Genomic DNA, 16,659 nt, shown 5'->3' on the forward strand with positions numbered 1-16,659 from the left:
ACCAGAGAACAAGTCAGCAGCGTCACTGCGGACAGAACCGGAAGACAATAAAATGTTTAATAAAGTCGTAGTTTTTGTTGTTTTTGGACCAAAAATATATTTTCGGTGCTTCATAACATTCTAACTAACCCACTGGTGTCACATGGACAACTCTGTTGATGTCTTTATTTTCATTCTGGACAAGGACAGTATACAAAACATACATTTTCAATGGAGGGACAGAAATCTCTCGGACTAAATCTGAATTATCTTAAACTGTGTTCCGAAGATGAACGGATGTCCTACAGGCTTGGAACGACATGAGGGAGAGTCATCAATGACATCATTTTTGGGTGAACTAACCCTTTAAAGTACCTCATCACGTCCTCACATAAAACTCCAGGACCGGAAATGGCAGAAACGGTGTCATGGACGTCATTGCACATGTCTTTTTGGTTGGGACAGTTTTGTGTGTGTGTTTGTGTTTGTCCACAGGCATGCTAGTTATGATGTCATGAAATAGTGATGGATTATCTATAGGGTTGGGAACCGAGAACCGGTTCTTTTCCAGAACCGGTTGTGTTTTTGAAAAAATACCGGAACCGTGCAAAATTCCTAAGTTTCGGTTCCGAAAACGGTTCTGATGCCGATGCGATATCATCATGTGGGCGAAGTGCTGGGAGTAGAAGACGCCGTCTTATTCCTAAATGACAAAAACTTCACCACTGAAGTTGCGATTTGCTCTCACACGCGCTGCATTTGTCACACAGACACACGCACGCTGCGCGCGCCGACCGCCGAGAGTCACTCTCTAGCCTACATTCAAATCTGTTTGCGCTGAGAGAGAGCAGTTGTCGATATGAAACTGCTTTACAATCACACAGTCTCAATATTTATTTGTTTCACATATTCAAATGATTTCCGTTACAGAATTAGTGAGATTATAGTTTGAGTAAACATTGACGGTAGTGGTCAAAACAGATGCAGTCCGTATATTTTTTGTGTTCAGAATTTACAAAATATATACAATGAGCGAGTACATCATAATGTTTTTTTTTCAAACCGTGCTTTTGTCTTGAATCACTACGTAAAGCCTGTAATAAGCGTTAATACTCGGACTTCTTGTTTAGACTGGCCGGCGGATCGCAGCTGCTGCGGAGTAGCCCAATGCCTGCGTGACTCGTCATGGACATAAACAGAGAGAAGTAGCTCCGGCAACAATGTTCTTCCGCAAGACGCATGCAGTTCTGTTTATTAACTGCTAGAGCGCCGATTTATCCAGTAATGAAATAAGTAAAGTCTTTATAAATCAATCATTCAAACCGTTTTAAAAAATAATCTGTTCTACACACATATGTGTGTTAAAGCATATTCTACTCCTTCTGAGAGGGTATTCTTCACTGTTGGAGATACAATAAAGGAGAGGTCTAAATTATTATAGAGACTGCAGAATTTTTTAATTTCCTTTATATATATATATATATATATATATATATATATATTTTTTTTTTTTTTTTTTTTTTTTTTTTATTTGCAAAGATTGCTTAATAATATTTTGAGTTTGTTTACATTACCAGTCTGTTAAACTAATTTGTCAATTACTATAAGAAATAAACACAAAAAGGATTGTGGATTTTTCTCTTACTAATATTTTTAATTGAATGGGAACCGGAACCGGAACCGGAATCGTTTGGCGGAACCGGAATCGGAACCGGAACCGGAAAATTTCTCACGATTCCCAACCCTAATTATCTAATGTAATGTAATTAGGCTATGCATGAATAAAGTACATAATCTTACTGATTTGAATCAAGCTATACACTTTCTGTTCTGGGACTTTTTTTCAATCTGACCCTAATCTTTTATTAAAACACAACTGAACACATTTGTTCGCATTGTTTTACTAGAACAGATAGTACCGTAGTAAGCTCGATCATGCAGGTTTGCAATGCACAACATCAGGAAGATCAGGCCTTTCCTAACTGAGCAGGCGACACAGCTTCTCGTCCAGGCCCTGGTTATTTCTAGGCTTGATTACTGCAATGCTCTTCTGGCTGGACTTCCATCATGTGGAACTAAACCTCTACAAATGATCCAGAATGCTGCAGCTCGTCTAGTCTTCAACGAGCCCAAAAGGGCCCATGTCACTCCTCTGTCCACTCACTGCTCGCATCAAGTTCAAGGTGTTGACTCTTGCTTACAGATCAACCACCGGCTCAGCTCCCTCCTACTTCCACTCATTACCACAAGTCTACATCCCTACCAGAAGCCTACGATCAGTCAATGAGCGACAGCTCTTAGTACCAGAGAGTCTCAAAATCACTCTCTAATGGAATGATCTGCCACCTTCATCCAGAATGCAGAATTCCTGACAGCTTTCAAAAGACAACTGAAAACTCGTCTCTACCGTGAGCACTTAACAAAAAAAATATAAATCCTCACTTGCCTGGGTTATGCCACTCTGAGCAATGTTTGAACTTTGTATTTTGAGCACTTTTTGTGTTGTTGTTGCCTCTTCATGATGACTTGTTTGGTTTAGTCCTCAGATTTAAGTCGCTTTGGATAAAACGTGTCTGCTAAATCAGGGGTTCTCAACTCCAGTCCTCGCGACCCACTGCTCCGCATATTGTGTATGTCTCCCTTATTTAACACACCTGATTCAGATCCTCAGCTCGTTAGGATAGCCGTAGAGTCTATGCCTGCGTCCCAATTCGCATACTATCCGTCCTAAATAGTATTCGAAAATAGAATTAGTACGTCCCAAATCGTAGTATGTTGAAATAAGTGTTTCACAGATACCCGGATGGTCTACTTTTTCCGGTCAGAATCCGAAGTGTAGATCGATGCACACTCTAACGGCTGATATTGCCCACAAACCATTGCGCGTTGGACGCGCGAGTGCCCGCGGTTGTGTAGAGAGGTTTAGATAAAGAGCTTTGAGTGATTAATTATTAGTATCTAACCTGACGAAAATGAATTTTCAATGTTGTCCACATTATATTGCATTTGCAGCAGCATTGTGAACTTTTGTAAAGACATGTTTAGCCATTACGTTTTAAATGCATCATTATATTCAAATTGCAAACACATGAGGAGAGCATGAAAGACCCACAACTGGCAGATGAACGTGCTCTCCAAAACGGTAGGAAATAAAATTAGATAGAATGGAGGATTTTAACTGTGACAAGATGATTGACAGGGCAGCTTACGGTGACAGGATGCACGCAGCACGCGACAGAGCTGTCCGTTAAAGATGACGTGATAGTACAGTGTGTCCCAAAGCTTGCCAACTCTTTTGCTACACACTCAAAAGTATGTACTTTTTCCTCACAAAAAGAGTACAGACTTTTAGGGCGTAGTATAAGTAAGCGAATTGGGACGCAGCATATCTTAACGAGCTGAGGATCTGAATCAGGTGTGTTAAGTAAGGGAGACATGCACAATATTATCAACGCATTCTCACCCCAAGGCGTCACCTTTGACCATGCTTCAATATTTGACGTTTTAGGCGCCCTTTAGCGTCACTTACATGACGCGATCCTACAGCGTCATCTAACTGACGCTAAAGGAAAGCGTCTGTTAGAGGACGCGGTTAGGTTTAGGTGTGGGGTGGGGGTAGGGTACACGCGATCCTAGGGCGTCATCTAACTGACGCTAAAGGGCGCCTAAAGCGTCAGATAGTGAAGCATGTCCAAATGCTTCCCAAGGCGTCAGTTAGGTGACGCCTTGGGAGTGAGAATGGGCTGACAATATGCAGAGCAGTGGGTCGCGAGGACTGGAGTTGAGAACCCCTGTGCTAAATAACTAAATGTAAATGTAGTAAGCTGTAGAAAAGCAATAAATTGGAGTCTGCTTCGGAGAGATGTGTTGGGTAACCAGTAAACACTGACAAGGAAAAGTCCACACCAATAATCAGATATTGGCACATTCCCCATCATCCCCCCAAAACTGGTTTCGTCCCCCACAATCTTCAAGACATGATTATAGCCTTAGAGAGCCTGTGATACTGCCGCCATTGCTTTCTACCACTGATAACCACATTGAAATGTAGAGCATTAAAAAATAATTTCTAACGCAGTATTATCACTCAGTACAACAGACTGGCTAAATGAAAGCTTCTGCTCAAGAATTGAAAATGCCAGCTTTCATTAAGTGGGAAGGACAAAATCATGCATGCAATGATGACGCCTAAGGAAAGGACATCACATGTTATATGCAGGCCTACATGGCATCTGTGCCCGCAGAACTCCACGTAATTGAAGCAGCTGCCATTCACAAAGTTTGACACATACCCTGCTGCTCACGTGTTGGTTTATTAGATAAACAGGCTAATTTTATTATGCTTTCAGCTACCAATAATAATGCAGTCCTCGCATTTTACCATGTTTCATGGAATGCTGCAGATTTTCTGTAAAAATCTGTATAAACAAAGTGTTAAACGTAGTTATTCGTGTATCTCAGTATTTCCAGAGAGAAATAAAACTCTTCTTAGATCTGCAACAGATTTCAGGGAACTCACCTCAGAGCAGCTTTTAAAAAAAGCCTCTGTATCCCCTTTGGAGACTCAACTTACCCCCTCTAATAGAGGTGGAGAGAAAGAGAACGAGTGAGACAGAGAAAAACAGAGGATGGATTGCTACAAGCAGACCTACTTTAATTCTTTAAACTGAAAAAGCCAGAAGAGGCTTGTCCCGCCTACATTAACCCTTTACCACCCTAAAGACACACACCAAGAAAATACACAGTGCAGATGGTCAGATATAGATCTCAGAACCCAATGATATGTGACTGATTCAGATCCACTAGAGCTGAAACTTTTCCTGTTTCTGAAGATCTACATCTTTCTTATCAGAGCAGTCAAGACCTGCAAACAGAATCATATAAAACCTGCCCAAGGCAGACTGAACTACTGCAGTAAGGAAACACTTCAAAATAACCCACTACTTCAATCCACACACACTGCACGGCACTGAAAGACAAATTTAGCCATTTCAGAACAAAATTCGGATTTTCACATTTTCTAAAGGAAACTCGCTAGCAATATGATGTAGTGGCTTGTTGCTAGGGAGCTGCTGAGTGGTTGCTTGCTAGGGTGTTCTGGGTGGTTGTAAGTCTCTAGAAATTTGTATCCCTTATGTACTTAACAAGAAATTATTTGAACGAATGAAAATAATGATGATACAAAAAAAAAATAGACACCTGGTTTTGTGAGTCTCAACCTTTACCAAAATACAGTGTTTTGGCAAATGCCTGTTGAACATGGACACAATTTAGGGATGCACCGAAATGAAACATGGTCCGAAACAGAAAATTATGGAACACACTTGGCCAAAAACCCAAACTAAATTTTTTTTTTAAAATAATGTATTTCTTATTTCAAATGATATTTTTTTGTATAATTGTATAAATATTAGTCTTTTGAATACAATTAAATTATTTTAATGATACTGAATTTAAAAGAATAATAAAAGCCAATGAAATTAAATAACCACACTTTTATTGAAAGTAACACTAAAATTGGACAGAAAATATACAAAATTATTGTATATTATATATCTAAGATTTTTAGTGTCGAAATATCAATATATTATTCTTTATTTAGTTCTAATTATGTAGCCCTCAATCGGGTAATGGGGTTCCCCATTGAAGGTTCCCTTCATCTCAGTGGAATAAGATTTTGTGACATTTTTTATAAATTATCTATCTATACACACACACAAAACTGGGCTTGATTCGGTTGTTCTGAAGGTATGTAAAAAAAAATGTTTACACTTCTGGTCTTTGGGGTCAATATGATCCCACATTGAAATGAATGGGAAATGTGAAAGAAAAAAAAAAAACTAAATATATTTTCTTCATGTGTCAAAAAAAAAAAAATCCAGCATAAATCTGAATTTTTTTAAACAGAAATGAAGGCCTAGCACTAGAGCATAAATGCAATGTAAAAAATAATATTTCATATGCAAGAATGGTGTAGTTGAGGAATTGTGTGGTACATGGATACAAAAGTACTTTATATCTCCAAAAAACACAGCATTAATGAATAGATGAGAAGTAAACAAAAAAATTATATATTATTTGTATGATTAAAAATGTATATTTTTTTTGTACAAATTACTTAATCAATTGTTGGGGTCATATAGACCCTGAAGCCCAGAAGTGTAAACAGGAAACGATGACCATTTGAAGATTGAATAATGTGTAGTCCAACAACACTATTATTATCAGAGCATTTCTTATCAGACTTTTATTATTATTATCAGACTTTTCTTCTGAGCATGATCGGTACATGTCATGAGTGGAGCGTTTGCATGGGACGTGAGCAACTGACCCCAAACTTTTGAACAGTAGTGTAAATGTAAACAGAACATTCACTGAAACCTGACAGAACTCTCTTGTGCCAATACAAAATGAACTGTGGCAACTGAAGACTTCTCCGTTGGCTTAAAAAGCGACAGAATGGGACACATGAACAAAACAATGAAAGTCTGACCTCACAGATGGGGCCAGGCAAAAAGGAGAGAGTTCATAAGGTCTCGCTGCTGTTTTAAACTGAATCACCCCACCTCACCTGTCTGGCCCGAGGGCTTTTCTTCCCCTCAAGTTGCAGAAAAACTCTTACAGACCTGCACAGATGTTATTAGACAGGAAAATGTGTTTCTGATTCTATTGGTTAAGTCTGAACTTGCTGAAATACTTTAACCCATAAACATAAACTGCAGCCAATCAGATGTTTTCTCACATGCATTCACTTTCTCAACGCAAATCCACTCCAGACTTATTCCACATGTCTTTTACGACTACGAGAGCTGCCCTCTACACCTGCAGTGTGTGTGTGTGTGTGTGTGTGTGTGTGTGTGTGTGTGTTTGCAGAACATACTTTACTCCACTTCTCTACTGACCTTTCAGCCCTGTCAGAAAGCAGAACAATGACCAATTTATCTGACGCACACATACACAGATCATTAAAGTCACAGAGGGAGTTTAATGGGCAGAATGGAGCAGACTGTGAGTGTGTATGTGTGTGTGATTAATGAGTGTCGGAAATGATGCTCTGCTTATTTCACGACAGAGAAAAACACTTCAGGGCTTTTTCTAGTCGTGTCTCTCAATTCCATCTGACCCACCACACACACATACACACCACCGACATATACTGGTTAATGTAGCAACTGCAAAAAAATCTATTATGATGATCCTGCTCTAGGCTACTGATGAAAAACGTATTTTAAGTTATCTCTTAACACACTGTTAAGTAGATTTAGCATGTCAGGGCTGGTGTAAACTGTTGACACATGTTTTTTGTCATGGGTTTATGGTTGTAGGAGCTGAAGTGAAGGACTCTGCCCGCATACCTGAGCGTGAGTCTTTCCCGCCGGTAGCTGATGACATCATTCAGGAGTCTACAAGCTTTCGAGGAAGGAAAAAAAGTAACCCGGGAAAGTTTTCCAGCAGCCGTGTACGGGGTCTGTTATTACCATTTTTGGGCAGACTCGCTCCCTGACAAGCCCAGCCCAAACCGCAGCAGATTCCAGCACTCGTTCTTTTTTCCTCCCCGTTTTCCAAAGGGGAAGAACGTAGTGTGGGAGCGACAAATGTTTCACTCATATTTCAAATAGTTTTTAGACTTCTGTGCAGAAAATCACATCCGAGACATTTTTTATAAACACCCCCTCGCCCAACTAATGGTCTACCGGAATGCGTTAAGTTGCCATGGGCCTGGAATTGGCTACCGAGAACCGGTTCTTAATCAGCAGGACCGTTAAACATACCGGAACTAAACCATTTTCATAACTTTCGGATCTGTTCTTTTGCCGATGAGCCCTGAAACCTGTATAAAAATACTCTTGAGTGTCTGCTAGCAACTAACGTTACTGTTCATCACCGCTACGGATCCTACAAATAAATCCGTATAACGTTAAAACCCGAACGAACGACTCTAATGAATCGGTTCCTTAAGTGAATCTAAAACACACGGCGAAGTTCGATTCTCGAACAAAAAACTCCTATGAACAAATCATGTAAGTGAATCAAAAAGACTTGCTGTACTTGCTGACTGTATTATGCTGTACTTGTGAGACTTATTCAATGCAGTTACTGACTAACGTTAATTGTCCATATGACAGCGTATAGTTAAATGTCATATTATACAATCTTATATATAATATGGAATATATAGAAAAATAAAATTTAAAAACGGTGGAAACGGTCTAGACAGTTTTTTAAATTTTAATTTTTTTAATTTAATCTTCATTTAGGAATGATGACAATCTTCATCATTTGGCAACAGACTGCCGAAGAAAGTAAATGCTATAAGAATTGAATGTTTTTATAAGATACTTCCTCAAAAACACTAGAATCGTTTGAGAACTGAAATTGTAAATGAGAATCGGAACCACGATGACTCTCATCTCTACATTGGTCACACGTTTAAACCCCGTAAATGAAGCGAGTTCGTGCTCTCTGCGCGCGCAGAGCAGATCATATGAGCCGCATCCACGAGCAAAGGCTGCTGTCTGTCGCGGACATCTGTTGCGCGCGGTGAAGAGAATAGGTGGGCGCACGGTGTCCGGTGATCAGGGTCCGGCCGGATCGGTTGACTGGGGGTGGGCCGTCAGAACGCTCAAATGAATGGACAGACAGAATGATAAATAGGAACATGCGCAATCCCGCAACAGATGTTCCTTAAGTTTCTTATAATGAAGACTACAGAGTACCATACGCTTTTGATGCTCTATACTCGCTTGGTTTGAGACAAACAAATATGAGAGACACAACATAAACAAATTCATGCATGAGTCGCAATGCAAAGCCTATTTCACCAGCAGAGCAGTCCACAACTCAATGACTCGGATTCCGGACGGGGCCCTTAAATCTCCGCATTTCTGCATGGTATTTTTTCTGCTGGTCTGCAGAAAGTCCCATTGCATCTTAAACCGGTGGTGTGGAGAGATTATAGCGCGTACCTTTCGCTGCTGTTTCTCCCAGGCGGGGTCAAGCAGCATATCCCGATCCCAGTCATCTTCCTGGGGCATATAGTCGTTCTCTCCTCCATCATATTGATGATGATGATCGTGTTGGTGGTGGTGATCCATTCTGAACTGCTGTTCCCGTCTTTTTCCGGTCCTCCGGTCTCTCTCTCCCTCTCTATCTCTCTCTCTCTCTTTCTCTCCCTCTCTCCCACAGAGCGCTGCAGTAAACACTCCTGTGCGCACTTTAAACGATGGGCACGAAACTAACGTAGCTGCCTCGTTTTCCCTGCACCGTTCACTCTCCCCAAAGTCCGTGCCTCCTTGTCTTTCTCGTTCTGTCCGTTTTTTCACGGCCGCTATCCAGAGTGGCGAGTAGGCAGAACCCCCAGCACGAGAATCGGCAGCAAAAACTTCACAGTAACGGAAAAAAATAAAAAGAGACGCATGGCGTCTGATTGGCTATTGCGCAAAACATTAAAGCCCGCCCACTTGAAAGGCTTGGTGGTGATTGGTTAATATCGCTGTCCGTTAATAGATTTGGTGTAGGTTGTCTGCATCGGCGTAGGTATTAGAAAAGGTTTTTGGAAGGTTTGTGCCACTGGAATCAATTGCACGATGAATTTATGTTTGTGTTTGTTTATTTAAAGTATAATAAATAATTGTATTCAATTTCTTAAAAATCATTTAATGTTTCCTCTATGCCCTCCAGGTGACCACACCCTGTTTGTCTCAGGTAACAGTGCTCATGGAAAGTGTTGGGGATATTACATATTTAGACAACTCACATTTGTATTGTCTAATTATTAGTTGGCTATCCATACCAGAAAATCAATTTTGAGCTTGTCAGTGTTGTGAAAGATGGTAGGCTAACTGGTTTCTAGGCTAGCTGGTTCAAAATGGCCATTATTGAATCAGATAGGCCATCTTGGACTTCCAGACCATACCAATTTGTTCTATCAGTTTATAATGGTAATTTTTTTAGGGTATTATCTTGGTTAACCAGATAAGGACGAATAATGATGATGACCAATGATAACCACGTTCCAAAACACCATCTTAATTTTCCCAAAAGAATGAAACTTTCACAACATTATAATTTATGGGAATCGATTGTAGATAAAAGTCTGAAAATGGATGCTACCACTGCTTCTGATCAAGGCAGTATTACTGTAAAAAAAAAAATATATATGATAAAAAGTTTTTACATTGATTTTTAACTCTCACAATTTTCAACATTTTAAATATAAATTATACAAGATTCATCTAATTTATTAAGTCAGTTTATTTTAATTTAAGTTGAAATGACTTAAACATCCAAGTTACTTAAACAATTAAGACAGCAACATTTTACATTATCATTTTATAGTGTAAGTTGTTAGACCCATGGGTCAGACACAAAGAAGTATGCCTAGACTGGCAAAGGATATTCCTCATATTCATTACATCTTACTGTGGGGAAGAAAAGCTGTAAAGTTTAAGATGATGAGACTTCCTCCCTTAAACCCTTGCGGTTATTTTTGGAACAGGATCGAAATGATTAGTTCTGTTTATTCAGGGCTTGTCTGATTGCGTGCTCTGATGCAAACAGATGTTGGCCTTATGAGTATTTGATGCCCTGCATTGGCCAAACAAGGGTCAGCAGTTCATGCACTGCCTGGAACATCTTACTGTACTGCCCATTGTTTCCTTTCGTAAATCTATGGTGCCCTTTTATAATCTATACAAACAATTTGATTTGCTTTTGATAAATATTATAGACCCTTCACATGCTCACTCTTTTATAGAAATTAATTACAGTCACATTATAATTTGCATTTATATCTCCTATAATGTTGTATTTAAATATTGCTGCTGTTATGCTTTTTGTGTTATGTTTTTATTAAACATAAAATAAAAATAAATATTTTTATATTTATTATTAATTATTATGTTTGTAATATATTATCAGCCATCCAGTGTCAATGAAGCTTGAGCTGTGATTTGACTTCTATTTTTATTCTCTGTATTTTTGTTTCATACTTACTACTGTATTGTAGGCTGCTGTTATACGTATTGCAATAAATACTGTTCTCATTTCAAATTGGTCAGAGCTACAAAAATTTACACCGCTAACACCCCCAGTGCATGGCATCAGATCAAAGTCCTCCTCCTCCCTCCATCCTCTCAACATTCCGAAGAAGGCCAATGTTTGGGAAGGAATGCCTCTGCCATGTAGGGTAAAGCCCCCACCTGGTGAACAGAAGTCCCTCTCTGCAGAGGATGAACCAGGACAGAAGCCTGACCCACACATATAGCCTAGTGTCTATCTAATCTATCTGTATATATCTATATTGGAGATATCTATCTATCTATCTATCTATCTATCTATCTATCTATCTATCTATCTATCTATCTATCTATCTATCTATCTATCTATCTATCTATCTATCTATCTATCTATCTATCTATCTATCTATCTATCTATCTATCTATCTATCTATCTATCTATCTATCTATCTATCTATCTGTCTGTCTGTCTGTCTGTCTGTCTGTCTGTCTGTCTGATTCTCTATTTGAGGAATTAAAAGAAAGTTTTATCTGATTTAGCAAAATTCTAGAAACATTCTTCAGCAATGTTATCCCTAAAAGTATGACTAGGTCAGAAGCACACCCGCGCACTATGCACTCACAGTAGTCTGGATCGCTCTTCCATATATGGACAAACTTCCAAGCGGCAAATGTTTGGGAAAGTGACGTCACAGGTCAAGCGCACAGACAGTGAGATCTTATTCTCAACGCTGCTGCTTAATCAAAGCAGTAAAACACTTTATCGCCAAAATAAATCAAAAATTTGTTCAACTTATGACAAACTTATTTATGTGCTCGTCATCATTATATTTCCCTCACACGTTGAGTACTTATTTTTGTTCGGCGTATGAAAAATTCGCTCAGGAAAACGATGACCGGAGAGTTATTCTGTAGTCTGTCCATTTCAGACGATTTTAAACAGCAGCATCATTCTAGCTTTGGGTTCAGTTTGCACAATATAGATCTCTAAACTTGGGGAACTTTTGACCTATGATAATGTAAACAGGAAACACTTTCTCTTGAAGCTGTTTCAAGGAGATCCGAGATAGCCAATTCTGTTTCATATGAAAACAAAAGTGACAAAAGGATCTGGATGCCTCGTTTACCATTAAATGCCACCTTAAAAAATAAAGTCTTATTGCAGTCATTTGCACTTTTTATAAACATCATCAAGATTGGCTTTGGGTTTAGTCAGAGAAATGTTTACACTGGACCTTTTGCATTTGTGCCAAGATCCACATTCAGATATTTTTTTATGTACTTAGAAATTATTAAAATGATTCATATGCTATCTAAATATACATAACATTTTATATTATCAACACCAACATCAACAAAACTGGAGCCACATGCCATTTAAATCATTTTACTAACAAACTTTTCACAACCAGAGAGAGGCAAGACAGCTGTTAAATTACTAAGACAAACTCCACTACACTGGATCACTGTTTGGATTCAAAGGACCTGGGACAAAATTGTAATGGATGGCCCCCCTCATAAGCGTTTTTGGTCCACCAGACAAACATTTGAAGATATTTCACAACAGAAGGTCTAATTTATATGCACATAAACATGGATCACACAAACACTCTCTCAAACCCATCAGATAGTCAAACTTTCTATTTTCTACATTTTGAAATAGGCTATTTTTGCACAAAAACACAACTTTTTCTCACAGTTTCCCCATGTGAAACATATAAAGCATTGCAGGTAGAGCATGTTTTATATGGATGATCTTTGGGACAGTTTGAAAGCGTTCCGGCTATAATCCGGCACAAGCTGGCACTACCACCCCCTGCCCCCTTTGAGTGTGAAACTCAACAGTATCTAGAGCTGTTGTCATGTTCCTGATAAGATGCTGGCCGATGAAGGCAAGCCTGTGAAATTTTATCTTAGTTTTCTGAGTGGCCTATTTGATTTAAAAGTATAAGAATAACCAACCTCCTCATGTGCACAAGGACATTAAGAAGGCGTACACATCATAAGTTTCCTGTTGTTACAGCCGATTCAGACAGAACGAGAAGAACAAGGTTACAGGATAGAGACACGAAAACTAAACACGATCAGACGCTTACAGCTGAGCAAAAACATCATTATCGCAACAGCCCTCTCACAGAAACTGATTTTCACTTCACTTCATACATCTATGCATTATTGATTAAATGCAGAATGGTTGAACTAGGTGTCATAAGCAGTCAAGCATATTTATTAGACTTTTTTTTCCACTAATGAAGGAAAATGTAAAGGACTAAATCAACCAATGATCAACCAGTTCTCTAAAATAGCTCAGAGGTGCATGTATAGACAGAGCACATCTCAGTATTACAAATTCTGACAATGAAGAACAATCAGGAAACAAACAAGGTCAACAGCTAAGAAAAAGAAGAGTAAGGATGCATGTGGGTGGGTACAGAGGCAAAACTGTAGAAAAGGGCCATTGTGGACCATGTTCTAAATCAGGACATCCTGGGAGAACATCCGTGACCTCAATCAGACAATGTTCAATACTGTAATGTTAAATTAATAAATTTTACATCATACAGTAAATATACTTCATAGAGACACAATGTAACAAACACACATACAGTCTGTTTATATTCATGTGTCTTGTCTTTTTCTTTATATCGCATGACATTGTACTGTAATTTGTTGACAGTAAAGTGAAACTGTGAATCCTGTACAATCTCATTCAATCAATATCCCAAAGAGTAATGTGTAAATGTATATTGTTTAAATGTATACATGCCATAGAAAAAAGGTGTAGTCTTCTGCATTTTCAATCACTCATTTAATCACTTATAGACCTTATTCAGAGCCGCGCCATGACAGGTATGAAAGTGAGGCTGTGAGGGATAGACATGTTTCCAATGGCATCCGCTGAATAAAGCTCCTAGATAACTTACAATTTTCCACAGCACATTGTCGGGAGTTTTTTGTCAACTGAAATGTCTTGGAAAGATATTTTTCCAGTGTTTCATAAGCAGAACAATCCGAAAACACGTTAAATAACAGTACAGCCCATTGAAGAGATGCATGTCTATCCCTCACAGCCTCGCTTTCATTCTCATTAAAAATCAAAGATGGCGCTGCCGTGAATAAGGCGTATATCTCAGTGTGTCGATATGTTTACACTATATTATTCAAATTTGTTTCCAGTCTGTTGCACTTACCTCTCTTTCGTTGTGTGCAATATCAAGCAGTACATGTTGCTTACTGTGCAATATTTCTGTTCAATATGCGACTGCCCGCCTTCCTCTCACTAGTTTTGTGTGTATTGTTTTTGCATTCTATTGATTATGGTATATTGTTTATTGACATAATGTGTTGTAAATTGCTTATTGTATATCTTTTCTTTAAAATTCTACTCTAATTGTATTTGTTTAAATTAGCTGTTTATTTTGCACAATGGTATATGTGATGGCACTGTAAGGATTGCTACCATTTCGCTAAACCTTCGTATAGTGACAAACAATCTTGAGTAAATACTTTTGAGGATTTTGAGCAAGTTACAGGGTTTTGGCAGGTAATCCATTGTGTGGTGCTGTTTGTATGTATTGTTTTGAAAAATGCAAAAACTGGTCTAAAGGGTGAGAAAATCTAAGAAAAAAAAAAAAAGAAAAAAATCTTAAGGATGATTCAAGAAATTTACCAAAGTGACAAAAAACTAATTAGGCACAAGATATCCTAAAACACACAAAAAAAATAGTCACTAGAGGTACTAAATACAGCTAATATAGTTATGAATTTATGAAAAACTTGATGCCCCCACATTTATGTCTAAATAAACAGTGATTTCTGGCCTTGGTCATGAGAAATATCAAAAGCTTTGTTTGCATGAAACCTTGATTCCACAGGTGAGTAAAAGCAGCCTGCCGTTTTGAGGACTAGAACACAATTCTAGAGATGACTCACTGCAAAACAGGGGTCATGATGTGAGAACAATTCACACTTCTACAGGAGACTGAGGGTGTGTCCCAGTGACCGTACTCCTGAATGACATCAGCCAAATAACTGTCAGTATAGCGCTTACCGCTGGGTGGAGTTTCCTTATCGTGTTCAACAACAGAGACGAGTCCATGTATGGCTGCCTCGAACTGCTCATCGGAACAAGACCATGTCAGTCTGACTGTGTGTGTGTGTGTGTGTGTGGCCAGTGGAAAAGCTGTAGTTCATTTCCTCCAGGACAACCTGTTTCTCATCCAAGGGCTTGCATTAAAAAATACTGCTGCGATTCTGTGAATTCTCTAGATGCCACGAGTTTAATCTGTTCATCGTCAGCCGCAGGAACTGTTCTGCAATTGTTTTATGTCAAACTCAATAACTGCATTTTCTCTTTGTAGAACAATCAGGTGATATCTATAAGAGTTCACTTTGTTCGACACATTTAGTTCATTATTAATTGTCTGCAATGTCATTCAATAGACGAAACTTGAGTCACAGATTAGGGGTTGAGAATAATGGGGTCGTATACATTACATGTAACCTATATCTATTAAATGTTTGGGGTTGTTGTTTTTTTATGTTTATATGTTCACAAAGGCTGCATTTATTTGATGCTGTAATATTGTGAAATATAATCTGAAACAACGTTTCTATTTTATTATATTTCAAAATGTAATTTTTTCCTGTGATGGCAAAGCTGAATTTTCAGCATCATTGCTCCAGTCTTCAGTGTCACATGATCCTTCAGAAAATATTCTAATGTGCTGATTTGCTGCTCAAGAAACATTTCCTATTATTTTCAATGTTGAAAACAGTTGTGCAGCTTAATTTTGATTTTAAAAACCATGATACATTTTTCCAGGATTCTTTGATGAATTGAAAGATCAAAAGAACTGCATATATTTGCAATAGAATTTTTGGCAACCATGTAAAATCTTACTGAACCCAAACACTTAAAAGGTATTATACCGAGGGCTGCCCTTTAAAAGTTATATATGCTAGAATTTGCATACATTTTCTTTCTGGTTAAGCTACCCGTTGTCATGATACTGTTATTGTAACCGTCACATAGTTTGCATAATTTATATACAGTGCATAAAATAACTGGTGAATTTTAGTCGATTCAGGGGCTAGTTCCATCGACATAGCCATTACGCTAATACTGTCTTTTGACAACTATGACCAACCCTCAGTTAGTTAGGGGTAATAATTAATAACCAATCTGCATTTTTATGAAACTGACTTAAAGTTAGGAACAGTCAGAAAAAAAAATGATGACAAGACTAGTCCCAGCAGTTTATGTATCCAGCCACTGATGCAAAAATTAGAGTAGTACTGAAGTGGTTGTGCTTAAACACTCGCTACGATTCTGAATCTCACTTTAGACGTTTAAATAGCCAATTTAGTCGAATTTTCAAAGTACTATCAATCAGGTGACTGTAGAGGAAGAGTTTAAGACATGTCCTCTGCTGACCAATTACATTATCATTAATGTTCTCATAAATCTTTCACATGGGCCTGCAATCCGCTCCATTAGACAGATGGAGAGCAGATACTGATACATCACCATGGTGACCATTCTCACATTGGAATATTCTAGATCACTCACCCAGAAATTACAGCAGGCTACTTCCTGTTTGATGATGATTAGAATGGTGTACGATGATGAAGATGAGATATCACAAGACGGTTTCTATGG

General features: G+C 38.4%; 1 protein-coding gene across 6 annotated transcripts in view; it reads right to left on the reverse strand.

The window, feature by feature from the left end:
- Nucleotides 1-9,357, reverse strand: part of actn1 (actinin, alpha 1) — a 49,103-nt gene extending 39,746 nt beyond the window's left edge. For all 6 annotated transcript variants that reach the window (XM_039656153.2, XM_039656151.2, XM_039656152.2 and 3 more), the window contains exon 1: nucleotides 8,946-9,357. In XM_039656153.2, coding sequence (XP_039512087.1) covers nucleotides 8,946-9,074 — 129 coding nt within the window. In that variant the 5' untranslated portion in view covers nucleotides 9,075-9,357. The remainder of the gene's footprint in view (nucleotides 1-8,945) is intronic.
- Between the last annotated feature and the right edge of the window lie 7,302 nt (nucleotides 9,358-16,659).

Source organism: Pimephales promelas, chromosome 11 (genome assembly GCF_988280905.1).
Source record: "Pimephales promelas chromosome 11, fPimPro1.hap1.1, whole genome shotgun sequence".
In the NCBI taxonomy this organism is placed as follows: domain Eukaryota; kingdom Metazoa; phylum Chordata; class Actinopteri; order Cypriniformes; family Leuciscidae; genus Pimephales; species Pimephales promelas.